Source organism: Sus scrofa, chromosome 18 (genome assembly GCF_054392235.1).
Source record: "Sus scrofa isolate SSC_HxYL_T2T_F1_AM1 chromosome 18, Sscrofa_HxYL_maternal_Yorkshire_Landrace_v2.0, whole genome shotgun sequence".
Classification (NCBI taxonomy): Eukaryota; Metazoa; Chordata; class Mammalia; order Artiodactyla; family Suidae; genus Sus; species Sus scrofa.
This window is the reverse complement of record NC_139400.1, coordinates 38,327,651-38,355,321: the sequence shown is the minus strand read 5'-3', so window position 1 is coordinate 38,355,321 and position 27,671 is coordinate 38,327,651. Positions and strand designations below refer to the sequence as shown.

The following is a 27,671-nucleotide window of genomic DNA, read 5'->3' as shown; positions in this document are numbered from 1 at the left end:
GGAATATATTAGCCTCTAAATACAATTTAATTGGACAATAACAGATCATCTTTTCTAACCTAGCCTACTACAAAGAATAGTAAAGCCCAGAGAGGCAAGTGGTTTAACAAGTGATGAAATTGTTGCAGAACAAAGACTAGAATACAACTCTTTTATGTTGCTTCAGTCATTTTTACTTCAAATAGAAATAAAAGAGGCAAAAATAATCAAAACTTTAATTATCTATAGCCCCAATCTCTAAAAACAACAAAATATTTATCCTTCAATATGTTGTTTTGTTTAGACATGCAGAATTTTTCCCCATCAAAGATAGCCCAAATGCGAAATGAACAAAAACAAAGTAATAGGATAGTCCTTGTCTAGATGTAATATAAATTTCCGTAGATCATCTCCATCTAAGTAAGAACACATTGCCACTAAAATTTTTCTGCTTTTTCAACAAGATTTCATCTATAGCCAAACCCATGTACATTTTCACACTCATACAAGTTTACTAACTTGTTTTGTACAATAATTAAGCAAGCCCAGCATGAAATTAAATGGAAGCCTGCTTCAATGAACAGCATGTTTACCATAGCAGAGTTCTTTCATCTGCTTCTTTAATTAGTTTTAGAAAGGGAGAAAGAGCTTTTATCACTTCTTTTTTTTTTTTCAATAAAACTAATCTAGTGTGACCTTTTGCTTTCAACAATTACTGTGTTTGCCATTTGAAAGATTCCATTTGGTTTTTCTTGATGAAAACAAAGGTTTATTTGCAAATATTTTTATACCCAGATACACTCTATTTTTCTGGTTCTATATTAATGATGGAAGGATTAGAGATAAACCGTTCTTTATCTACCCTTTCAAGCAGTCTTATATGAAAGAGAAAATTCCTTTTTCTATAAATACCTATTATTCAATGTCCCACAGAATTGTTGGACCAAGGAAAACATGATTTGACATCATCCTCAGCTTTTCAAGGCTATTCCTAACCTGGCTGAAAGAGTCTCTGGAAACAAACACAAGACATTTTCTTTTCTTGCCTATGTACAGAATGACTCTTCTCTAACAAGTGTATAGCACCTGTCATGTCACAAAGTGGCAATCTGGAGATAAAGGCAACAGTTTAGGGGGACTATTTTGGTGTCATGATTCAATCTTCTCCCATATTCCATTTTCCATATGTGTAAGAGGAAATCCAAGGTGTAAGAAAACCTTTGTGTGGCAGCAGTTTAACCCTTTATTAGTTTCTAAGTTGTTCACATTAAAACCTCAGCCTCTCTGAGGGCAGAAACAAAGGAACGTAGAGCAAGAGAAAAGAAAAGACCTCTTCTGGACAAGCAGGGGATTGTTTTTATCAAAAGAAAGGGTGCCATTTTATTTCATGTTGTGCTCTTCAATCACCATTCAGACCATGAATGTGAAGTATGTTTGTGTTCCATCAGTGAAAGCACTGTAGAGAGAATTGTGTTTAGAATGAGATTTGCTTCTTATTGCCAGGAAGAGTTTGTGCTCCTCAAGCAGCCATGCATACAAGGATTCTTTAGCTAAAAAGAGATTGTGATTGTTTCCAGCCCTAGTTGGGAGAATTGCCTTAGTCAGCAGTTGGCTCAAGGACTATATCATGGCCAAGAGCGTTAGCCAAATTTGGATCAAGAGAACATGATAGAGACCAGGAATCCGTCACTCCTCAGGACAAATCAGAAGCCCTATCAATGTGGGAGGTAGTTTATGACCAAGGCTTAGGCACCAGCTGTGGACAGTGGTCATCAGTAAACATCTCCTTGGGAGTCAACAGTAGGGCACAGTGTTCACGTCAACAACAGCTTATATTTGCATGGAATTTTAGCTAACACGGTGCTTTGACATATGTTGTTTCATCTGAGACTTATGTGGACCTGTGAGCTTGGGAGGTGAGTGATGATTATCCCCATTTATAGATTAGTAAACAGGTTTAGAAAGGTAATTTGTCTTGGGTCAGCAGGGGAGCAAACAGCATAACTAGGGCTCACACTCTCAAGTTTCTTGATTCCAAATTTGGTCTTCTTTCCACTAAATTAGAAAGCTTTTTATATTAACTTTCATTTAATGTATACCAAAATACCTTTCATAATAGAGTAATAGTCTATCATATGGTGTAATATCTATAACTGTTCTCTAAGTAAAATAAGTGGAAAGAGTTTAGAATTAGCTCTAAACTCTTTAAAAATATCTAAAAGTCAATCCTGTTAAAAGAAACCCTATCTTTTCCCCTAATTACCTTATATGACTTTTTGTTGAGTATATTTTATGGAAATAGAGAAGCACTGTATTTAATGCTGGAACAAGGACTGCCTGACACTGCCCTAGGGGTTCATCTTATTCTGGCACATATTGATATACATGGTAACAGAGATGCTTTAGAAGTCTAGTTTGGAGACTAGTTTAGATCACTAAAACAGGAACAAGGGAGCAAAAAGATCAGCTAAGGCAGGGAATAGGGACTCAGGCTATGACACTGGGGGCACAAGAGCTGGGATCTCATTTAGAGGCCTCCCAGTGTCTAGGCATCAGAAATATCTAAAAGGGAGAGTAGTTCTGAGCCACCTCAGTCTACCTGCTGTCCAGAGACCACCAGAGTTTGTCTTCCTCCCCCCTTCTGAGTAATGTACCTGCAATTATAGGTCTATATCCTTCCACATCCACTCTGAGGCCAGCTCTGTCTCTAAACAGGGTAGAAACAAAGGGCTCCTTTCTTAGAGGCCATTTGGCCCAGTGTAAAGACCTATTCTTATTGATGGTGCTCATAAACTAATACAGTGGACCCTTGAACAACACGAGTTTGAACTGCACAGGTCCACTTACGTAAAGATATTTTTTTAGTGAATACAAACTACAGTACTACATGGTCTACAGTTGGTTAAATCCATGGCTGCAAAACCTTAGATACAGAGGTCTGTCTGTGAAGTTTTACATGGATTTTCAACTGCACAGGGGTCAGCACCCTTAACCCCCATGTTATTCAGGGGTCAACTGTATTTACCTGTGCTGCACACTTAAAATGCATTCTGTAGAGGAGAACCCATATTCTAGGGCACATAGAGCCTGTGGTTTCCCAGTGTCCCAAGAAGCCAGTGAGGAAACCAGTTTAGTTTTGATTCACCCAGCCTTTCTCAAATGACTTGGGAACTTTTTCCCTCCAATGGCTGTGTATGTTCTGTGGACTTAGTTTTGAAGCTTTCTGTGATGCTTCTTTGGCATAGTTCCAGGGTGGGGTGGCATAATCCTCTGGATAAAGTATAAATGCCCCACCACCACCACCACCGCCACCTCAATGATTTTCTGGTGCCAGCCTTGCTGGATCTTTGCCTGGCTGAGTTCCCATCACACCTCACTGCTTAACCAATTTTCCCAGACCCAACACTGTGGCCACCTGGAGGTATGAAAACTTCTAATACCCCTCCTGTAACAATGCTATTTTCAAATCTTAACTCACTTCCACTCCTAGCTGCTCTGTTCTGTAACCAGCTCAGAGACAGGTTCTCGGGCCTGTGTCCTAGGTAGAAACATGTGGTACCTGGCCAGAGTTGCAGAGGAAAAGGACAAGGGACATTAGGGATAATAGTTTTTTACTTTAGAAATGTATTTGTTTTAACATTATAGCGAGAGGGAGAAACTCTTATTCATCTTTATATTTTCAGTAACTAGGATTGTGTCTAACACGCAGTAGTAGATGGTAAATAGATTTTGTATCAGGTAGAACTGATTTGCTTCATGACCATATCCCTTCTTAAATCTTAGTTCTAAACTGTAAAGCAGAAATGACAATAATACCTACCTCAGGGAAGTGTTTTTACAGGAGAAAATTAGATAATTATAACTCTAAATTGCTCAATTTGTATAGAGGATTAAAGACCAGAAAGCTCCTTCTACTTTGCTTTTTTAAAAATCTGTATATTACCATTTTAATGACTGAAAAATTAATCCAATTTTGCAAATATGTTCTACTGTTTATTAATAGTTAATATTAAATCATAGAAGTGAGTAATAAAATTTTGATACATACATCTTTTATCATAGCTCCATAAATCTATGTTTATTTTAAATGACAAAAAGTAGCCTATAATTTTTTTTTCCTGACTTGGGCCCTTCTGTTATATAGTATTGGGCTTCCTGTATCACTTTTGTGATATCTTGGATTGTAGACTTTTAAAATAATCACTAAACATACAAAGCTGATAGTAATTGCTTATGTAAGTCACTAATTATCATGCATTTCTTAGTAGGCACAAATGAAAAGGGTTTCATTGTTTAGCTGTGTGATTTGTTTTTGTTTTAGAGAAGCTTTTATGCAACGTCCTAGGCAACCCTGAGCATGAAAGGAGGAGTATTGGAGATGTAAATGCAGTATGTTCAGCCCTTCCCCCAGCTTTCTAAGCAAGCAAGACACATTTTAGTCATTCCCTCATAAATCAAGCCCTCCAGCTCTTTAATCTCTTTCCTTTATCATTCCCTGAATTCCCTCCAACATGTAAGCCAGGGCCTTATCCCTCCTCGGACCTAACCAACAAGTTGTCATTTGAAGCCCCAGAGTGACCTATTAGATTTATGTGCATCTACATTGACTTGCCCTATGTGGCTGACCTGGTTCAATGGAGTACACATACTGCCTCCAGAAATATCATAAGGATCGTGTTTGTCTATATCCATTTTTCTTAAACTCCAAATTCATGTTAGAAATAGCTATTTTCTTCCAACTTCTTTTCCCAGAATAGTATCTGACCTACCAATTTACTGAGATCCATATGAGACACTGTATGTAAAGCAATTTGCCAAGTATTAAAGATCAGGTAAAGCTGAGTGGGAAACAAAGTAGCTGTACTGCACTTGCTACTGGCTACACTTTGTCTCTAAGAAAAATATTAATATGCTTTGATATCTCTCTCCTCAAAGAAATGGCTTTTTTAAATAATCATACTACTTAAATCTTTATATGAGAAATTATGCCTCTATTTTCACTTCTTTCCCAAGGTTAATTATTGGTTTGTTCAACAAAATATTGATATTTTTAAATGCCTAATGGTAACTTCAGTTAACTGAATATATCAAATTGAATAATGTTTTGAAAGCTCACACATAACTATATAATTGTTCAAAATAATGTAATCATACTCTCAAATCAAAATGAGGGTCACACGGCATCTTATAGGAATTTCTTCAAAAATTGATTCATTTATGTATAGGATTCAGCTGTGCAGGAGGGATGAAAAACTGCCCAATTCAAACACAAAAAGACCTAGATCCTTTACACTATAATCTCTGGAGATGCCACCCAGGCATTGGTATTTTATAAAGCCCTCAGTATGATTCTAAAAGTGAAGTCAGTGGGATGGACAGAAAGATTGGGGTTAGTAGATGCAGACTATTACCTTTATTATTATTGTTATTTGTCTTTTCTAGGGCAGCACCCACAGCATATGGAGGTTCCCAGGCTAGGGGTACAATCAGAGCCACCAGCCTATGCCAGAGCCACAGCAATGTGAGATCCGAGCCATGTCTGCGACCTACACCACAGCTCAGGGCAACGCCGGATCCGTAACCCACTGAGCAAGGCCAGGGATCAAACCCGCAAGCTCATGGTTCCTAGTCAGGTTTGTTAACCACTGCGCCGTGACAGGAACTCCTTTTTTTTTTTTTTTTTTTTTTGGCAAACTACTACCTTTAGAATGGATAAGCAACGAGGTCCTACAGTACAACACCATATACCAATCCAATCTCTTGGGATAGAACATGATGAAAGATAGTACGATAAAAAGAATGTGTGTGTGTGTGTATATATACATGTATATAAATAACTGGGTCACTATCTTTTACAGCAGAAATTGACACAACACTGTAAATTAACTATAATAAAAATAAAATAAAATTTTTAAAAAATACAATAAAAAAGTGAAGCTAAAGCTGAGCATCCCTACACTAGGCAGCTCGACAACTGATCTCTGAATGGTTTCCCTTTTGCCAACCATCAGTACCCCCTGAAATATTAATAAGGTAATTATGAATAAGACATTATTTGATATAAGGGTGTGAAACACGAATCCCTTTTCTTTTCTCCAAAATCCAATTTGATGGAAAAGCTATTTGCTATGATTCCTTACTAATTAGTACACTGAAAAGGTCATATTCTCTTTTAACCATCCAAATTCCCATGAAAATGAGTGTCAGAAAATCATGTGCCTTGGCAAATGACATGGCCTATGTTTGTAGTGTATTTATATTCCTTCACAATTGTTTGCATGCCTGCAAAACTGTCAAGTGTTATTAACAAGCTCTTTTTTCCCCCCCAGGGAAATGATATTGACCCTGAAGCAGTTAAAGGTGAAGTGTTAAAAGTTGGAAATAAGAGTTGTGAGAATATACATTCACATTCTGAAGCCGTTTTATGTACAGTCCCCAATGACCTGCTGAAATTGAACAGCGAGCTAAATATAGAGGTGGGATTCCTGCTTTCCTCTCATGATGTAAATAAAGATGCCAGTGTAATTATGTCACTTGCAGGCTTAAAATAAATCATTAAAGCTCATTTGTCTGTTGACTTTGGCTCATCAGCTCAGCCTTGATTCTTAGCTGTTATTTTAGAAATAGTTTTTTGTTGCACTGTCTCCTTCCTGAGCTTCAAAGAGTAGATCTCAAAAGCCTTTGCTGGCCACACTCTTCTCCACCATACCACACTCCTGCGGAAGTTTGCTGTAATTCTCAGGAGGGATAAGGACACATTTAATAATGCTCTTCCCCCACCCCAGGAGGCCAGAGCCAACACACTCCTGTCCTCCACAGTAATCTCAAATGCATTGACCCATAAGTAAAAGACTATGTGTGCACTGGATGAGGTAAAATAAGAATTAAACTATTTTACAGTAATTTCTTACATATGAACAGCTAAATCAGATAACTAGGAACCAGAGTGAATGATTATTTTTTCGTTTTTTTCTTAAGAGCTTTATTGAGATTAATTCATACACCATGCAATTTATACCTTTAAGGTACAATTCAATGGTTTTAGCTGTGTCACATTATTATTTTTAATTATGATAAAGTATGTGTAATATAAAATTTGCCATTTTAACCATTTTTTAGTGTACAATTCAGTGGCATTAATTACATTCACAATATCATGCAACCATTACCACTATATAATTCCAAAACTTTTTTAACACCCCAAACAGAAACTTTGGAATCATTAAATACTACCATCACATTCCTCTTTTCCAGACCCTGGTACTACGTCCTATCTTTATGAATTTTCCTATTATACTAGACAGTTCATATGAGTGAAATCATAAAATATTTATCCTTTTGGGTCTGGCTTACTCTACTTGGCATGTTTTCAAGGTTCATCCATGTTGTAGCATGTGTCAGAACTTCATTCCTCTTTTAAGGCTGAATAATAGTCCATGTATAGATATGCCACATTTTGTTTATCCAAGAATGCCTTTTTTTTTTTTAAGGCTGCACCTGTGGCACATGGAAGTTCTCAAGCTAGGGGTCAAATTGGAGCTACAATTGCTGGCCTACACCACAGCCACAGCAATGCCAGATCCTTAACCCACTGCAAGAGGCCAGGGATCGAACCCACATCCTCAAGGATACTAGTCAGGTTCATTTCCACTGAGCCATAATGATAACTCCAAGAATGCCTAATTTTAAAGGGTTCCAAAAAGTTATGAAAGTATGAAGAAATTTAAAAATGTAAGGCTGAATCATAGAATCAGAGTTTGGAACTCAAAAGGACCATAAATCTTAAAAATCATACCATGTTAGAGCTGAAAGAGACATCAAATATTTTTTTCTATGTATAAAAACTGAATTAAAAATATTCTGAGTCTTTATTATCCTATCATAATAAAATGATTATTTACTTCTTATGGGGAGTCCCCTCTGCCCTCTACCATACCCTCTATGGCAGAATTAATGTCGTATTGTCCCTATTTCTTACTATATGTTTATACGTTTACAATACATAATGCATTGTACTATCACCATTTATCTTTGTGTTTGTTTCCCTTTCATACTTCAGTTCCTCAAGATCAGAGACTGATTCTTATCTTTTTATCCCTAATACCTAGTTGCAGTTATAAATAGCTAAGCATCAGTAGGTTCTTCAGTTATCAGTAGCCCCTAATTATTTGAACACTGAAGCAGAATTGAGGGATATCCTATTACTCTGAAGGCAATTATCCCATTTCTAGAACCAGAGAGACTGTGATTCACCTGTGAGGTATATTTTGTATCTATCATGGCTAAATTATGATCTTTATTTGTCATTTTTAGTGGAAGCAAGCAATTTCTTCAACTGTCCTTGGAAAAGTAATAGTTCAACCAGATCAGAATTTCACAGGATTGATTGTTGGTGTTGTCTCAATATCAATAATACTCTTATTACTGCTCGGGCTTTTCCTGTGGCTGAAAAAGAGAAAGCAAATTAAAGGTGCATTTTTTTCTTATTATTGTTTGTTTTAAGGAGTTGCCTTAAGAATACAGTCAGTACAGTTTAAAATTGTCATAGATTCCTGTGTGCAGTCTTATATGTAATCCATAAAACCCATAAGTTCTGGTCACTGGGTCAAAGTCTACGGGGACCCATGACAGCCAAGTCTTTAACAAGTTCTTTCTCTCTCTCGGTTTTAAGATCTAGGCAGTGAACTAGTTCGCTATGATGCAAGAGTACACACTCCTCATTTGGATAGGCTTGTAAGTGCCCGAAGTGTAAGCCCAACTACAGAAATGGTTTCAAGTGAACCTGTAGACTACCGAGCTACTTTTCCAGAAGGTACATTTCAGTTTACTGTTCTGAAAAATACTTATACATACACCAAAGTAGATTGTAGCATTGTTGTTTATTTTTGGTTTTGCCTTTATATTTTTATAAAATTATAAAAGAAGTGTTCACCTCTTCTTTGGCCAAAGAAGTATTTAATTTGATAGAGTTACATTGCTCTTATTCTAAAATGAACTCATTTATATATTATATGAGATTTTTAGAGTCTTTAAGCTCTGTTCTCACAAAAAGGTTCACTTTAAAATTATTTGTGCAAAGGTAACGTGTTTTTCATATGAATGCGATGCTAAGCAGCTGTGAAGCTCATTTTAACAACATAGGAAGAGTTGAGATATGAAACTTGTATTTATTGAAATAGAAGTTGGTACTGCCACATTTTTTACCTGTTGATCCTCAAACATTTAAATTATATCTTTAGCACTCCTTTGAAGGCTTCTCAATGAACTCTTAGTACTCAGCCTTTTGCCCGCATCCCAGAGTTGAATATATTTTGAATCTCATCCAATAAAAACCTTCAGTTATGCTATTTAAAATGGAAGGTTTAGCATCATCTGTTTGGCGAAACACTAGGCCTAATAATGGTCAGGTTATCCAGAGCATTTCACATTGTTTTATTTAAAATCTCCTGGTAAAAGCAAAATGTCTGTATTGTATCTGCTCCATTATCTTTAGAAGTTACAGGACGTGAGTCAAGTACAACCATTTCCCTGGTTGAATATTTACCATTGGACAAATAAAATGAGTCACAAATGGTTGAGGATACTGGAAAACTTAGAAGTTGCTCATCAAAACAAGTACAAGAGCAATGAGGCACTTAACATTTTAACTTTTTCAACACTTATTGCCGCTTACATTTCCAAGTTTATGTTAGTTCTATAGAGGGTTCTATAGATGCTGTTAATAGTATTGTCTTTTCCCACATGACTCCACTCACCTTTCAGAATTCAAGCCCTTAACAACATGGACGAATCATCCAGTTTACAGTTTTGAAATTTAGACCTACTTATTATTTTATATTCACATTTAACGGCTCTAATCTGAGATCTTTAAAGTTCAGAAGTAATTTTTTAAAAGAAGCATACTAAATCTTCCTTCAGCCTCATTACCTGCCAGACCTCTGTCATCATTGCTGCTAAGAAACTTGACTTTCATCTCCTTTCCTACATTGAACCTACATCTTGAAGACATGGAAAAATAAAATAGGCAAAGGAAAGGCATCCAAAGAGAATAATAAAGAAATGCACAGCCAGCACCTAATAAAGAGGCACCTATAGAGCTTCTCTCTATATGTGATGGGGACAGCTTCCTTGTCAGTCTTTCATGCAGACCTAGACTTCTGTGTGTTACACCAGAATCATACATTGATGGTTTAAATTGGTTTGTGCTCATACTTGAACTTAGCCCAGAGGTCAGTAGAATTTCCATGCTAGAGGACTTTTTCCTGTGCCTCATCAAGGCTATCCCTCAATCTCTATCTATACCTCTGAGAATTTAGAACCCTCATCTCTAGGTGCAAAGGTTTGAGAAATGAAGGTAAAGAAACTGAGTTTAGGGAGGCTCATCTGCATTTCCATCCCCTGGGGAAGTTTCCAAAAACCTGGCTCTGGTATTAAAGGAATTGATGCCCAGCTAGGCTTCTTCCTTCCCTTACCCATTCAACATCTCAAGCACTCCCCTGATGGTCTCCATCCTTTCCTTAAGGTTTCATCTGTCTAATTTCCAGCTAGTAATTACTATAACTACAGGTGGTCCCAGAGCTGTTCTGGGAGGACTGTTGAGATTTACTGCTGTAAAATTGATATTTTAACCAAACCATCCAATCTGGAAAATACTAAAAATGCTTAAGTGGGGTTAGGAATAGGCAGGGTACCATCAACTTTCTTTTTATGCCCCTTTCTTAAATTCTGATTTTCCTGCTCATTTACAAACAAACAATATTTTCTTTTGGTTATGGGCCCCCTGCCCAAATAAGCTTCTCCCCTCTCCTGGCATTATATACTAATACATCTCAATTCCCATCCCAGTTTATCTTCAAGTCAGTTCCTGCAGACATAATGTCCTTTCTTTGACATGTACGGATTCCTAGGGAAAAGGGAGAAGCAACTGGTGGTTTCTCTGCCCTATTTGGCATTAAGAAATTTATTCTCAGCCCCACAATTCCTTACCCCTGAAATGGAAAAATTCACCCAGCAAAAGGGAACCTTGTCTGAGGCTCTTAGAGAGGTTTGGTTATAAAGATAAACTAGTAAGGAATGCTAATCTGGTCCCTCTCCAAGTGCCCTCAACTAAGCAATGAGAAGAGAGCACACTAACCCAATTCTAACCTGCTTTATCTAGGTAGCAGTAACACTAGATATACTGCTGTCACGACATGATGGAGAATTTACCCCTAATGGGAAAAAGTTTGACTCCTGAAAACTTAGCCATTATATATTTCTAGTCATTTGTGTGTATGTATATTTATATACAGTATATAATATTTCACTATACATATTTTTCTTTGGCCAGGAATCCACATAGGTTTTGAGCAATACTAATTAATTCCATTAATAAACACTTATCTCTCAAAAGGCTTCTTTTTCATTTTCTTATATTTGTGTTGAATTTTTGTCACACAAGCTAGTAGCTTGACTACTTTTGCTGCCTTCCACTGTAAAGAACATAGTATATTAAAAAACAACCCCCAAGCTTAGCTTTTAGCTATATATTAAAAGAGACATGTCTAAGGAAATGAAGAGGGAAAAAATCTTTTAAAGTTACTACTTAATATACTTAAAGGAAAATCGATAAGTATTTTTTTAAATATACACATGTATCTTTTCCCAGTTTATCATTTTATTAAACCAATTCATTTGCAAAGGTCTTCCTAGCCTTATTCATTGATAAAAACACTATTTCTTTAAACTTGAATTTAAAATTTGGTTTTGCTCTTAATTTACTGCCACTGTTAAAGTCTCTCCTAAGTGAGATTTCACTATTGTTTCTAATAATTTTGCTTTATCTTGCAGACCAGTTCCCTAACTCATCTCAGAATGGATCATGCAGACAAGTGCAGTATCCTCTGACAGACCTATCCCCCATCCTAACTAGTGGAGACTCTGATATATCTAGTCCATTACTGCAAAATACCGTCCACATTGACCTCAGTGCTCTAAATCCAGAGCTGGTCCAGGCAGTTCAGCATGTAGTGATTGGGCCAAGCAGCCTGATTGTGCATTTCAATGAAGTCATAGGAAGAGGTAAGTATTTCCACTCAGCTTTTTGTTAAATACGATTTTCCAGTAAGCATTTTATCTTCTGCCTTTGCAGATTAGGAATTAGACAATGGCAAAAGCAACTGACAGAGCAGTGATAACAAGAGCACTTGATTTCTGTCTTGCAGAAATACAGCCCTGCAAATCACATCCATGGGGATTTGCCTCTGTGCATAATCTCCCAAATGTATTTGAAATGAATCACATTCCTTCCTCACCTTTTTCATAATTACAACTATAGTTTCTTGAAAGGTGCCTTTTACTTCTTTCTAAAAACCATTCTGTTAAGTTCCAATATTTTTACTTATATCTCCTTCCAATCTTTCTTTACCCTGAGAATAGTGACTAATTCTAAGAAACCCTGGTTTATAGAAGTTTGTACACTGCTGAACGCCATCAGAAGACAGGGAATTTATAGCCTTCCCTTGATCTGAAGCAACATACATCATCTCTACAATGCGCTCCAATTTCTTTATACAAAGAAGAATGACTATTTGTAATAAGGCAGCCAGAGCAGCATAGCATATACAGTATTTGCGGAAATATTGAGCAGGAAGAGAAACCAACCAGAAGCCAGCAAATGAACTCCACTCTTCCCTTTTTTTCTAAAAAGCTTTTGCCTTTAATACTGAGTGGCCTCTGATCCCCTGTATTTAATAATGTACTGCAAGAGGTAGCACAGATATCAGCCAGCATGATGCAGAGAAGCTGATGGGACAATACGCTGGTGTGTTCATGAGGCCTTTCCATTTTCCTGTGACAGCATCCACACATTCTTCTATCACATATTCTAGATTTTAATCCTTAGCATGCCCCCTTCCCAAATAGCAGCCTCACTGTTAACAAATGTGTTTTACATCAGAGTAATATAGAGTCCTTTTACCAGCCTATAAATGCCAGTAATTGCACCAGTTTTAGAATGTGTGGCTTCAGTAATTATAGAGGAATTAATTCTAATTCTACATATTATAAAATTTGAATTTTATATTTTTATCATAAAAGGTGCTAAAAGTAGCAGTTATCTCTCTTACGAGTGATAATAATGATTTTATAAATATTCATATTATTTATTTATATACCTTTCCCTGGTAGAATGTGAGCCTTCAATAGCATAGGTTTTATTTATTCATTTTTGCTGCACAAGAGTAGACTAATGCCCGACACTCTCATGCTAGGCACCCAGGGAGTCTTGGCCAGCTGGACGAATTAATTAATGACTTATACAGCTATCAGACATTTGGCACCTCTGGGGAAAATTACTGCTACTGGATGAAAGGCTACCATTGGGAAAGTGATGTGGCTAAAACCAGAGAGAACTAGATGAAATGACTCAGAGTGAATTTGCTTCATTTGGGCAATTGCCTTTCAGTTTCTGCCAACCTGGATTATGTATTAACCAGTGACTAATGGGGGAAATTCTTATTCTATAATGCTAACCTTATTTCTAATGGTGACATTTTTATTTCAGTTTATTAAAGCTTATTTTTTTGCATTTCTTCATGTGGGTAAAACTTTATATTTAAAAGATGTTATTTCATCCTTAAAAATAGTGGGGTTTTTGGGGGGTTTTGTGGGGGTTTTTTGGGGGGGTGTTTAGGGGGTTTTGTTGTTGTTTTTGCTTTTTAGAGCTGCACCCATGGCATATATAAGTTCCCAGGCTAGGGGTCAAATAGGAGCTGTAGCCACTGGCCTACACCACAGCCACAGCAACACCAGATCCAAACCACATCTGCGACCTGCACCACAGCTCACAGCAACACTGGATCCTTAACCCACTGAGCAAAGCCAGGGATGGAACACGCATCCTCGTGAGTACTAGTCAGATTCATTTCCACTGAGCCCTGACGGGAACTCCCTCTTTTTTTTTTTTTAATGGCTCCACTCACAGCATATGGAAGTTCAGGGATTGAATTTGAGCTGCAGCAATTGAGCCTGGAGATTGAACCTTCTCCCCTGAAGTAACCCAAGCCACTGTGGTTGAATTCTTAACCCACTGCGCCACAGCAGGAACTTCAAAAATAATGTTTGTTGGAGTTCCCGTCGTGGCGCAGTGGTTAACGAATCCGACTAGGAACCATGAGGTTACGGGTTCGGTCCCTGCCCTCGCTCAGTGGGTTAACGATCCGGCGTTGCCGTGAGCTGTGGTGTAGGTTGCAGACGCGGCTCGGATCCTGCGTTGCTGTGGCTCTGGCGTAGGCCGGTGGCTACAGCTCCGATTGGACCCCTAGCCTGGGAACCTCCATATGCCGCGGGAGCGGCCCAAGAAATAGCAACAACAACAACAAAAGACAAAAAAAAAAAATAATAATAATAATGTTTGTTTTACAAGGCAAATGTTACTCCTATTTTCAGTGGTTCCACTGTGGTAGAACATTTTAGTATGTTAATCTTTTTTGGCAGTTAAACCACCTGGATATTTTACCACATATTAAATAATCATATTGCTTATATCTTTGGGTGAAGTATATTACATCTGCATATTTCACAAACACCCAGAACTGTGGTATTGTTAGTCAAAAACATAAGAAACAATGCACTTTTTGCCATGTAGAAAAATAAAGGAAATGAAGATTGTGAAGAGCTTATTAAATAATACTGCACAATTAAAGCATTGTAGCACTAACCAAGTTCTCTCTTTCATGTAGGACATTTTGGGTGTGTATACCATGGGACTTTATTGGATAATGATGATAAGAAAATTCACTGTGCTGTGAAATCCTTGAATAGTAAGTTACATTTTATCTAACAGTGGAAAACAATTTTTTGGTTTACAAACTAATAAATACTTTGTGATAAAATGTAGATTTACACTTTCTCTTATGGAGAAATCAGCAGCTGCTGGAATTATGGATCGAATCCTGAAAATCTGTTTGATCTAAATTCTTATTGAAATATTTCCTCAAAAATTTCTCTCAGAACCCTCATAAGTAAGAGTGAAGGATAAATGAGGTTTTTGGATGAGCCATATCATTGAAAAATATGTTTGCCATATAATATTTGCTTTGCAAGTGACATTTATGGAAACTATTGGAAACATTTTGGCACATACAGTAGTAATGACTCATTTTACCCAGAGGCATTACTATAATTATTTCTTAACCACAATTTCCATTTAAAAAGGTAAAAAATGAAATAAGACAACAGGAGAAAAATGTCAGCAGAAAATTGAAAGACTGCAAATGTGGTAATACCACATTTATCCACATTTTTGGTGAATGAAGTATTCCACATAAATGAACTCCCTTAACAGGTGATACTAACCCCCCTTTAATGCTAGAATATATGTTTTTAATATTATCTGTTATTGAAAAAAATCTCTTTTAAATGTAATGCATACTCTTTTTAAGAATCAGGGAGGAGTTCATGCTCATCAGTAATGAACCCGACTAGTATCCATGTGGACGTGGGTTCAATCCATGGCCTCTCTCAGTGGGTTAAGGATCTGGTGTTGCCATGATCTGTGGTATGGGTCGCATATGCAGATCTGGCATTGTTGTGACTGTGGTGTAGGCTGGCAGCTATAGCTCTGATTCGACCCCTGGCCTGGGAACTTCCATATGCAGCCCTAAAAAGACAAAAAAAAAAAAAAAAAAAAAAAAAAAAGAAAGAAAAAGAAGAAGAAGAAGCAGGGGATGGTAGAGTTACTCAATTTTCCTGGGTCTCTCCCATGTATACATGTTATTAAACTTTGTTTGATTTTCTCCTGTTTCAAAAAAGAGAAAAGAAATAGGGAATGCTTCCAAACATAAACTAAGACTTTATTAATGACTCAGAACCATAATTACAGCATAACTTACTATCTTGTATAACCCATTGTACTCCTCATGTTAAAGCTTTTCTGGCTCCACTTTTGCTGACAGGTTTCACATGTCAAGTCAGTGTGCTTGCCTTTTACCCCATTTCTAAATTTCCACTAATAGTTTGCAGCAGCCTGAAACATGTTAACCAGCTATATTACAAATTTATTTTGGAATTAATAGGCTTTCAATGCACAAGTGAAAGGTTTTCCTGTAAGATTCATTATTGCCAGAAACATTTCAGCCTTTTTTTAACATAAATCTCCAGGTTGTGCAGTGTTATGTATGGTTGATTTTGTTGGAAGTCTAACCACAAGGTAATTAAAGGGACAGTTTATATGAAGCCTAACTACAAACTGTGATGGATTAAGTATAATTGTCAATAAATTTACCTCACTAAAGAACACTGCTGCCAGTTGTACTCAGAACCATCCTAACGCCAAGAAATCTTTCTCTGTCCCTGGTGTGTGTTGATTACTTTTTGGTCCAGATGGATTCCAGGTCTTGGAATTCATTGCATTTGTAAAAGAATATCATCACTGACACTGATACTAATCAGATTAATAAATTAAAGATTGTTAACTCTCCATTAATGCTGACTAGTGTCAAGCCCTTGGGATGTCTATCTGGAAATGATTAGAAACAATTACACCAAAATAGTCTACTTAGATATCATAGACAACATTTAGTCTTCAAATCCTCCCCGTCCAGGGATTGGAAAACTATGGCCTGCTGCCTGTTTTCGTAAATAAATGTTTTTTGAGACTCAGCCATTTATTGTCTCTGACTGCTTTGCTTTTGCACTGCAATGGCAAGACTCGAGTATTTCCAACAGAGACTAAATGGCTTACAAAGCCAAAAATATTTACTATCTGACCCTTTACAGAAACATTTGCCAACCCCAGCCCTAGTCAATCACTATAGAAATGGACTGGCCTGCTTCCCTCTCCTTTTTTCTATATGAGACAAAGTGTGGTTCTGTACGGCACAAACTGTTTGCTAGACTCTTGTCTTACAAAAAAGGGTGCAGATTGTGAGTTAAAGGTGCAGCACAGGTGACGTCATTCATTCAGATGTATTGTAAAAAAAAAAGCACTCTGAGGATGAGCTATCAGGGCAAGATGTAGCCCAAGATGCAGCCCACTGGTTTTACATTCCATTGCTCTCCCTATTTGAACTTGACAAAGTAAGCATTGTCTCATAATGAAGTTAATGTCTCTACTGCTGGGCTTTCTTAGGAATCACTGACATAGGAGAAGTTTCCCAATTTCTGACTGAGGGAATCATCATGAAAGATTTTAGTCATCCCAATGTTCTCTCGCTCTTGGGAATCTGCCTTCGAAGTGAGGGGTCTCCACTGGTGGTCCTACCATACATGAAACATGGGGATCTTCGAAATTTCATTAGAAATGAGACTCATGTAAGTATATTATCAACCTTACTAACTGATGAACTAGCTATAAGCTAGCTAGCCTTCCAAAATGTGCCCATTTTGAATATTTTTAAAAGCTTTTAGCAAAGGAAGCAAATATAAAATGAGGGTACCATTCAGATGTTTCGAGGCAAATTTAGTTCACTTGTACCTCAAAATCCTCTATCCTGGTAGGAAAACAGTGATACCTAGAAGGGTTCCCTGGGGGCAGTGATTCTTACCCACCCTGTAAGCAGCCTTGCTCTACCAACGCCCAGAAAGGTACATTTAGTCATCTTTGAGTCCCTACTATGTGACAGGAAAAGCACAGCACAGGAGACAAGACCCAGAATGGGCCTGAGCCCACACAGAGTTTTAACTTTAGAGGGAAGGACATTGAAAATTAATTATATAGTTCTATAATAATTAATTATAAATGAGGAGTTCCCCTTGTGGCGCAGCGGAAATGAATCCAACTAGGAACCATGAGGTTGTAGGTTCGATCCCTGGACTCGCTCAGTGGGTTAAGGATCCATCTTGCCGTGAGCTATGGTAGGTCACAGACACAGCTCAGATCTGGTGTTGCTGTGGCTGTGGAGTAGGCCAGTGGCTATAGCTCTGATTGGACCCCTGGCCTGGGAACCTCTATATGCCATGGGTGCGGCCCTAAAAAGACCAAAAAATAATAATAATAATTAATTATAAGTGAGCCTCCTACTATTTTTCAAACTTGCTGCCCACTCTTCTACCTTTGTACTTCCTAATCTCTCTCTGGAGTACTCTTCCACATGTCCGCATGTCTCACTAAGTCACTATTCTTCCACTTTTTGCCCTAATGTGTCATCTTCAAAATGAAGCTCCCCTAACCTGTCTAAAATTGCAGTTGACCCGCACAGCCTCATGCTTTCATTCTGTCTCCTCTCCCCTGCTTTATTTTTCTTTATCCCACTTATCATCATCTGATACACTAGGCCTGAGTAATCCAATATTGTGGCCACAGCCATACATGAAATGTAGCTAGTCCAAATTGAGAAGTACTGTGCTTGTAGAATACGTCCCCAGTTTTTAATACTTAGCACAAAAAAAGAATGTAAAATATCTCATTAGTAATTGTTTATGCTGATTACATGTTGAAATGATAATATTCTGGATATGTTGGTTTGAAAAGCATTATTGTGAAAATTAATTTTGCTTGTTTCTTTTTAATTTTTTAATGTGACTATTAGAAAATTTTAAATTACTTATGTGGCTTGTGTTGTATTTCTATTGAACAGTGTCCTATTAGGCAATAAATAAATAATAGCTATGTGTGTGTATAGGTAGATGGATATAGATGTGTACACACACACATATACACACATCCCATTAAAATGCAAGCTTATGAGAGTAGGGTTTTTTATTTTTTGCTTACTTCTGTGGCTCTAACACCTAAAATATCAGATATTTGTTGAATGAATGAACTGAGGGTTACAGAACAGGTTCTTAGGCTCTTGCAGGTGAGGGTTTCCTTAGTGACATTTATGCCAATCCCTAAACGCTGAGCAAGCAATGTCCAGACCAGGACGGGGAAGAGGAGAAGGAGTCCCCAGAACTGAAGTCGCAGATGGCCCCAAGCTCCTTCTTGGCTCCTTTGTCCAGGCCTCTGTGGGAGTTATGGATTAGCTTTACTCTCAATCAGAAACAACTTAATAAACATGGGGTCAAGTTCTCAGAGGAAATCATCTCTAAAGGGTAAAGAAATGTTTGCATTCAGCCAAAGAATAAAAGACTCCCTGGCAGTGAATTTTGGCAAACATGAATTTACCTTACAAAGCATAAAGCTTTGGTCTTACCGTACCTACTTTCCACTCTAACTCTTGCCGTTACCCTGACAAGCTTATCTGGTTGGATATGCTACCTTCTCTAGGTATTATTCCCCCAGGGCTAAAGCATGATAGAGATTTCCTATTATACAGTATCATGGCCTTTTATAGTCCCGGAGTCTATACATTACAACCACTAACAGAGAAGCCAAATACACAGGAACTGGCCAAATAACAGGAACTGGCCTTTGAACATACTGTGCATTAAGAGGGCTGTAGCCCTCCTTGCAGGGTCCCCAGTGCCTACCTCTAAAGCTCACAAAGTCCACAGAGGCCGCTTAAGAAAACATATCCTATTCCTGATGGCCGGACACCAGAAAAGCTATCAGCCACAGTGACTATGTGATTTCAGATATAGTTCTCATAGTTACTAAAGGCATTACCCTATCCATCCACTTTTGTGTGCTGAGCTTATTGAGAATGAGATTTTCTGTTCTCCGTGTGGGTCCAGACCACTGGAGTTGTGAGCTGATGCTTCAATACTAGCAGGATGGCTTCTGATGTGATTGATTTCACTAAATTATGGGCTTTAGAACCTTACAGATTTAAATTAAAATCCTAACTCAATAACTTATTATCCTGGTTTGGGGTGGTTTATTTTTCTCTGAACTTACTATATTAACCATGTATTTCTGATGCTCTAACTTCTAGGCCTTGCTAACCATGGAGGGACTGCCCCTACCAGAACTAGCAAATTCCCAGAGGTATTAAACAACTCAACTTCAAAGGGCACGCCTTTCATCACCAAACCAGCCAGTCCAGAGCCCATACCTAACCACCTCTTTTAAAGAGCTTTCACAGTCTGGAACACTGTCCACCTGCCCTAATCACTTCAAGGCCAGGTACCAGTCTCCTAGAGACAGTCCCTACACCCCAGAGCCTGCTGAAATTACTCAAACCAGGCAGTCCTGAGCCTGCTTACCCTGCCTCACCCATTCCTGCCCATAGGTATCACAGTAAAGGCTCTAACTACTACATTCCGCCCTTGTTCCTCTGCCTCCTAACTGACCCTGGTGCTTCCCTGGGTCACCTTTTATGACAGAGCATACGTCCTCCTCTTGGAATTTGTGGGTAACAGTCTTTTCCATGGTAGTTGTTCCCATCTGATGACCTTACCATACCTGAAAAATAATAAAAATCTACATTTAAAACACCTCCAGTTCAGGAAAATAGAGCCTGTATCACCTGCCTTACAGAAGAGTATAAGGACTAACCAAAATTTATAAAATTATATAGCATGGTACTTTTGCAAATAATAGATACTTAATAAATGATTGCTATTATCAACAGGGCACAAGTTATTATTGAAACAAGGTGATGCTTATAAACATTTCAGAACTCTGAGGTCATAGCTAGAACAGTAAATGCTTAGTTTATGCATTTCCAATTCTCTTTGATTACAGAACCCAACTGTAAAAGATCTTATTGGCTTTGGCCTTCAAGTGGCCAAAGGCATGAAATATCTTGCAAGCAAAAAGTTTGTCCACAGAGACTTGGCTGCAAGAAACTGTATGTAAGTATAAAAATCTCTGTGCCCGCAGTCCAAATTAAGTGACAAGGAGGAATCTTTCCCACTTTCCCATTTCGGGCTAGTGAGGATGTTTTCTCTTCTCCTGCAAAAGACCTTTATTTCCATTACAGTTTTAAACCGAAATGTAAGCACTAGGGATGTGGGTGGGGCTTTTAGGCTTTGTCCATCAGAATTTAAAAGGAATTCTCCAGAGGGGTTCTGAAACAGCTGCTGTGTGCTCTTGCCTTTCTTTTTACTTCCCACCCATAGCCCCCAGTATTGTGGTTTCACACTGCGTTAGTTTTTGGTAGGGAGAATTTGATCTTCAGCATTTACAGTGAAAAGGAGAGGGCTGGTAATACAAATATCAACATATTGTAACTTCCCAAGACTGGATTTGAAGTCAGCCTGCAGAATCCCTACCAAAAATGGTATTTGGGAATGAATATACAAAGAACTTTATTTGTGTCTGGCTGCCTGGGCTGTATAATTCAACAGTCAACAGTTTGTAATTGATTCAGTGCTTTCCCTTACATAGCACTGATTCATGGCTTATGGTATGTGTGAATGAAAGAACTGTGCTGTTAATTTCCTACCTTGGTTTTGGTCAATGTAGCAACATAAAAGCTAGCTTAAATGAAGACTACATAGCCTCAGATAGAAAAAAATGATTTTTATTGAACCTTGCTATTTTCCTAGGTGATACACTATGTACCCTTTTCCTATTATACCTCACTGGTGGAACAGATGGGTTGTATGTGCTAGCCTAGCCCACTGAGAATGAAGAAGTAAAATAATAGTTCCTTGTCATATCTCCCTCATAAAGCTAAGTATTGCTAATAAGTTGACAAGTGAATATTAGTGATTACTTCAGCTAATCAGTTGGCATTACTCAATGTAGCAAACAAGGAAAGCTGAGAAGGTGGCCAATTTTACTACTTCTCCAGAGCTACATTAAAGCAAAAATGATTTTCTGATACCACATCATTCATAATCTCTTTCCTTGGCTTGTTGACTTTGAAATGCAAATGTCAAGCATCTTTATTCAAGAATTCCATTGTAATTTAGTGCTAAGTCAGTACAGGCCAGATGAAGCCCTCCCTGCAGAAGTTATGGATTTCAAATACTAAAGACACTTGTTCTAATCTATAGAGATTCAGCATTGCTATAAATTGTTCTCTTTCAGTCACCAATAATAATTTTTCTCCTTTCTATAGGCTGGATGAAAAATTCACTGTCAAGGTTGCTGATTTTGGACTTGCCAGGGATGTGTATGATAAAGAATACTATAGTGTACACAACAAAACAGGTGCAAAACTGCCAGTGAAGTGGATGGCTTTAGAAAGCCTGCAAACTCAGAAGTTTACCACCAAGTCAGATGTGGTAACGTATTGATCACTCTGTCCTCTTTTACTTTCATATCCAATTTTTTAGTAGTTTTATGGGAACTTAATTTTTAAAAAAAGAACGTTCAACACCACTAATTTCAGTTCTATACATGAGTTAAAATGAGCTTGTCTACCAGGTATCCATAATATGTTTTCATAAAGTCATTCATTTATTCAAAAACATTTTTTCAGCATGTCAACATTTTAGGTCCTTAGGAAGACCAGAGCTGAACCAGGTATGAACCCTGTCCTCCAGGAGCTTTTTCTCAGCAGTAAAGGGAAGGCATTCTTTTAATAACTCACACAAAGTAGACTGGGCTTAATCCATCTACTCATAGCTCAAGGACAGAATTCCACCTCGAGAAATCTGGAAGCTGCAGCTGAGGCAGTTCTAGCAGTGAGGGCATTATCTCTGTGCCTAGCTAGAAAGGTGCCCTCCTTCATCTGCAGAGATCATCCTCTTCTCACAGAATATGCTTTTAAAGGCATGTGCCTGAGCTCTGAGGATGGACAGGACACTCACCTGAGCAGCCATATCTACCACACTGCTCTTCCACCTGGTAGAGGAGGTGGTGCTTGAAATGGGCCTTAAAGGAGGATGGAATTGTCAATGAAGTATAAAACCCTGGAGTTCCCGTCGTGGCTCAGTGGTTAACGAATCCAACTAGGAACCATGATGTTGCGGGTTCAATCCCCGGCCTCGCTCAGTGGGTTGAGGATCCAGCATTGCCATGAGCTGTGGTGTAGGTCGCAGACACGGCTCAGATCTGGCATTGCTGTGGCTGTGGTGTAGGCCGGTGTTTACAGCTCCAATTAGGCCCCTAGCCTAGGAACCTCCCTGTGCCATGGGAGCAGCCCTAGAAAAGGCAAAAAGACAAAAAATAAAAATAAAATAAAATGAAAAATAAAACCCCATTCCAGGTGAGGCAGAGGGGCAAAAAAGTATGCACCTCTCTAAAGTTCTAAGGAAACAGTAAGCAGTGGTGGGTTGGCAAAAGTAGAAGGCACAGAGGGAAGTTATGAGAATAACTTGAGAGAAATATTTGCGAGAAATATTTTCATAGTAGATCATAGAGATCCTTGGAAAGCAAACTGGAGAATCTGGAATTTATTCTCTGGCCATGTGGAAATATTAAAATGTAGTCAGATTACACTAGTCTTTCTTCATTCTGTAAGATGTTTTGAGAGGAGTATATGTGGGAAGACAAAGTGAGAGAACTTGAAATAATATAGAAATTGTAAGAACAGAAATGAGATGGAAGGGAAAACATCTCAGATATAGAATCAGCAATATTTAGAAAGAAATTGATGAAACTCAAAGCTGAGCAAAGTTATATACTGGTACAATTACAACTACGTGAAGCAGAGAAGCAAAAGCTAGTTTAGAAGGGAAATTACCAGTTGAGCCTTGAACATACTGAGTTTGACTTGGGAGTAGGATATACAGACAGAGAGGTCTTTCGGGCAATTAAAAATGTGGATCTGCAGCTTGTGCAACCTCTTTGCTTGTCTTAGTCAACTCCAGCTGCCACAACAAAATACCCCAGACTGGGTGGCTTAAACTACAGACATTTTTTTTCATAGTTCTACAAGCTGAAAGGGTGAGATCAGGGTACCAGCATGGCCAGGTTCTGGTGAGACTTGAACATGGACTCCTTCTCTCTGTGCCTCCTGCTGGGAAGAAAGTAAGAATAAGCTCTCTGGTGTCTCTTTCTATAAGAGCATGAATCCCATCCTCATGACCTCATCTAAACCTAATTCTCTCTCAAAGGCCCCGTCTCTAAATACCATCATATTGAGAGTCAGAGTTTCAACATATAAATTTGGAAAGTGGAGGCACAGTTCAGTCCATAGCAGAGGTCAGAGCTGGAAATAGCCTCTTGAGGGTCCAAGTACAATTATTCAGAGGAACCTACCTACATATATGAAATGAGGGAGAAAAGCAGAGAGGTGGGAGATGCCCACGAAGAGAAAATTTAGAGAAATGAGATATGGTCAGCAGGGTCCACTACTACTCAGTGCACAAGAAGGGTCTTGGGAGCTGAGTGACTTGATTCATTTGGTCTAGAGTGTGCTGAGGAGCCTGAGTGTTGAATGGAATAGAGAGTACACTTATTCTATTTGCCTTTAATAAATCAAGAGGACTATAACATTAATGTCTCAGCCCTTGGGGATAACAGCTGAAAATGGGAAAAGTATAAACTGGTGACATCAGCAAACAAGGTGGGTAAAAAGTAATGTCAATGGACAGCATACTGCAAAAGAGAAAGAGTTGGCAACTATTAAGCTATAACAGGGCACAGGGATCTGAGCGTGGCATTGGGAGGCAAGAAGTCATCCACCCTCCTCTCTGTGAGTCAGCAAGAGGGAGAGGTGTGGCCTCTATTGGTAAGAGTTTGAAGACATGTGGTCTTCAAGTGAAAGCAGAGTTTCAGTTCCTGAGGAAGTGGGGGAGACACTAGAGAATAAGTTGAGGGTGACTAAGAGCCTGTTTTCAATAAAGAGGTGCATCACAGGACATGGTGGAGGAATGGGACTTCGGGGTAGGTAAGATCGATAAGAGGATGTGATAGCCCATTCTAGAACTTAATGCCTGGGATCCTGACCCTGAAATACTCTGAAAAAGATGAAAGAAGTGAGTGCTAGAGAGGTAGACTGGGGGCAGTTTAGTGATGGTTGCACATGAAGATATAAGGTAGGGAGAATTAATCCTTCCTCAAAGAACATACATTTCATCCAGACTAGACTACCACCAGAAAGAACCAGAACCAACTCTTACAACTCAAGAAGAAGACAAAATAACCCCATTTTTTTAAATAGGCAAAAGATTTTAATGGACATTTTACCAAAGAGATATATGAGTAGCTGGCTTATTACGACGTGAAAACATATGGCCACACAAAGACTTGTCCATGAGTGTTCACAGTAGTGTTATTCATGATAGCCAAAACCCAGGAGCAATCATAATGCCTGTCAACTGGCAAATAGGTAAATATCTATACAACACAATAACACTATTTAGCAATATAAAGGAACCACCGATGCACACTATAACGTGGATAAACCTCAGAAACATTATCTTAAGTGAAAGAAAGCAGACTCAAAAAATTACATATTGAGTGATTCCATTTATATGAAATGTCTAGAAAGAGGCAAATCATAGGGACAGAAAATAGATCAGTGGTTGCCTGGGCCTGCGGGTGGGGAGAAGATTGACTGCCAGCAGGCATGCAGGAACTTTGTAGGGTGTTGGAACTGATCTAAAACTGAATTGTGTTGATAGCTGCACAACTAAATTTACTAAACCATCATAGACTACGCACTTACAACTGAGAGATTTTATAATCATAAATCACACCTCAGCAAAGTTATTAAAACAAAACAAGCCTGATGAAATTTTGGAAGTTCATGTCAAGAATTGCGATCCTCAGTTTTTTGACAACCCTGCATACACACACTGCTACCTCCACAAAAAAACACACACAGCAAGGAGGCCAGCATTTCTTATATGGCAACTATCACTCAGATAATTGACTGGAAATTTACATAGGCTTCTATAGATAAGACATGCTATATATCTCTCCTTTTCATTGAAGGACATTATACTGTACTGTGTAAGGGTGAACCTGAGTAATCCATACAGTACTGCTTGGGCAAATGGTTATTGATTGCATGGATAAATTTGCATAAAGTTTCATTTACAGGACAGCACAATCTTTTGAATGTTGACATGGAACATTTCCAAAAGCATGTAATAAACTGTATGTATATTGAGACCAACAAGCAAAAACTTGCCTGCTTATAGAAAGGTCTATTTCCTCAAAAATGCCCAGATGGAATTCAGCTAAAGTCTGAATACTCTTGACATCCTTTCAAACAAAATGGGAGTATCTCTATACTTGCAGTTACTCGTACCTAGTATTGCACGTTGTATCATGCTTAGTACAAGTGCTTCCATTAAAGTCAGTACTGACTTGGATTTCCCATCGTGGCTCAGTGGTTAATGAATCCGACTAGGAACCATGAAGTTACAGGTTTGATCCCTGGCCTCGCTCAGTGGGTTAAGGATCCGGTGTTGCCATGAGCTGTGGTGTAGGTTGCAGACGCAGCTTGGATCCCGCATTGCTGTGGCTCTGGCGTAGGCCGGCAGCTACAGCTCTGATTAGACCCCCAGCCTGGGAACCTCCATATGCCACAGGAGCGGCCCCAGAAAAGGCAAAAAGACAAAATAAATAAATAAAGTCAGTACTGACTTCTCAGTTCAGCCAGCTGTTTTTTTTTTTCATCCTGTTCATCATTTAACACTGTCAACCACTCCTCCTTTCTTGAAATGTCCTCCTCTGGTTTATAAGACAATCTACCATCTAGTTTTCCTCCTGCTAATAGGCTGTATTTTCTTTGCCCTTGACAGTGTCTTTCTTCTCTAACAGCTGTTATACTACTGTCCTCCAAGATTTTGGTTTTCAGGTGTCAGCCTCTCTCAACAATTTCAACCATTCCCACCAACAGTCACCTTTTGTGTTTTTTTGTTTGTTTGTTTTGCTTTTTTGGGCCACACCCACAGCATATGGAAGTTCCCAGGCTAGGTATCAAATCAGAGCTGCAGCTGCTGGCCTACATCACAACCACAGCAATGAGGGATCTGAGCTGCGTCTGCAACCTACACCATAGCTCACAGCAACACCAGATCCTTAACCCACTGAACAAGGTCAGCGATCAGACCTGAGTCCTCATGGATTGTAGTCAGGTTTGTTACCAATGATCCATGACGGGAACTCCCTCAACGACCACCTCTGAAGTTCTCTTCCTCGATGTTTTTATCAACATCACAGATTTATTGTGTTCAAATTCTTTCCTGCCAACTGTCAGTGCCTCACTTCTTAATTTCTTCTATGAATAGTATCACCATTGTGCAATAAAGTAACTCTTCACACTTTTTATTGCGTGGTTCTTTCAGTTGTGAAGATTGCATACCATTGTTTGACCACCACTGCCACAACCAGGATATGAAACAGTTCCATCACCCCAAGAAAATTTCCTTATGCCTCTTTGTAGTCAGCCCCTGCCATAAACCTAGGACCTGAAAATCACTGGTCTGTTTTCTGTATCTATAGTTTTAACCTTTTCTAGAATGTCGTAAAAATGGAATCATACAATGAATACCTTTTGAATGTGTCTCCTTCACTTAGCATAATGCATTTGAGAGGTATCCTTTTCACTGTGGTAAAAAACATATAAAATTGGTTATCTTAACCATTTTAAAGTGTACTGTACAGTAGCGTTAATCATATGCACATTGCTATGCAACTGATTTCTAGAACTTCTTCATCTTGCAAAACTGAAACTCTGTATCCACTGAACAACTCCCCATTTCCCTTCCTCCAGCCCCTCTGGCAACCACCATTCTACTTTCTATTTCTAGGAGCTTGACTACTTTAGATACCTCATTATAAGGGAAATCGTATAGTATTTGTCTTTTTCTGACTGCTTTACTTCACTTAGTATAATGTCCTTAAGTTTCATCCATGTTGTAACATATGACAGGATTTCCTTTTTTAAGGATAAACAATATTCCATTGTTTGTATATACCACGTTTTCTTCATTCATCTGTCAACATTTACATTGCTTCCATCTCTTGGCTATTGTGA

The 27,671-nt window shown here is 38.4% G+C and overlaps 1 protein-coding gene across 3 annotated transcripts in view; it reads left to right on the top strand.

Moving 5' to 3' along the window:
* Nucleotides 1–27,671, top strand: part of MET (MET proto-oncogene, receptor tyrosine kinase) — a 115,219-nt gene that overhangs the window by 81,433 nt on the left and 6,115 nt on the right. For all 3 annotated transcript variants that reach the window (XM_021078532.2, XM_021078535.2, NM_001038008.1), the window contains 8 exon segments: nucleotides 6,309–6,455; nucleotides 8,293–8,449; nucleotides 8,651–8,791; nucleotides 11,809–12,039; nucleotides 14,700–14,780; nucleotides 17,090–17,271; nucleotides 20,528–20,637; nucleotides 21,852–22,017. In XM_021078532.2, coding sequence (XP_020934191.1) covers nucleotides 6,309–6,455; nucleotides 8,293–8,449; nucleotides 8,651–8,791; nucleotides 11,809–12,039; nucleotides 14,700–14,780; nucleotides 17,090–17,271; nucleotides 20,528–20,637; nucleotides 21,852–22,017 — 1,215 coding nt within the window.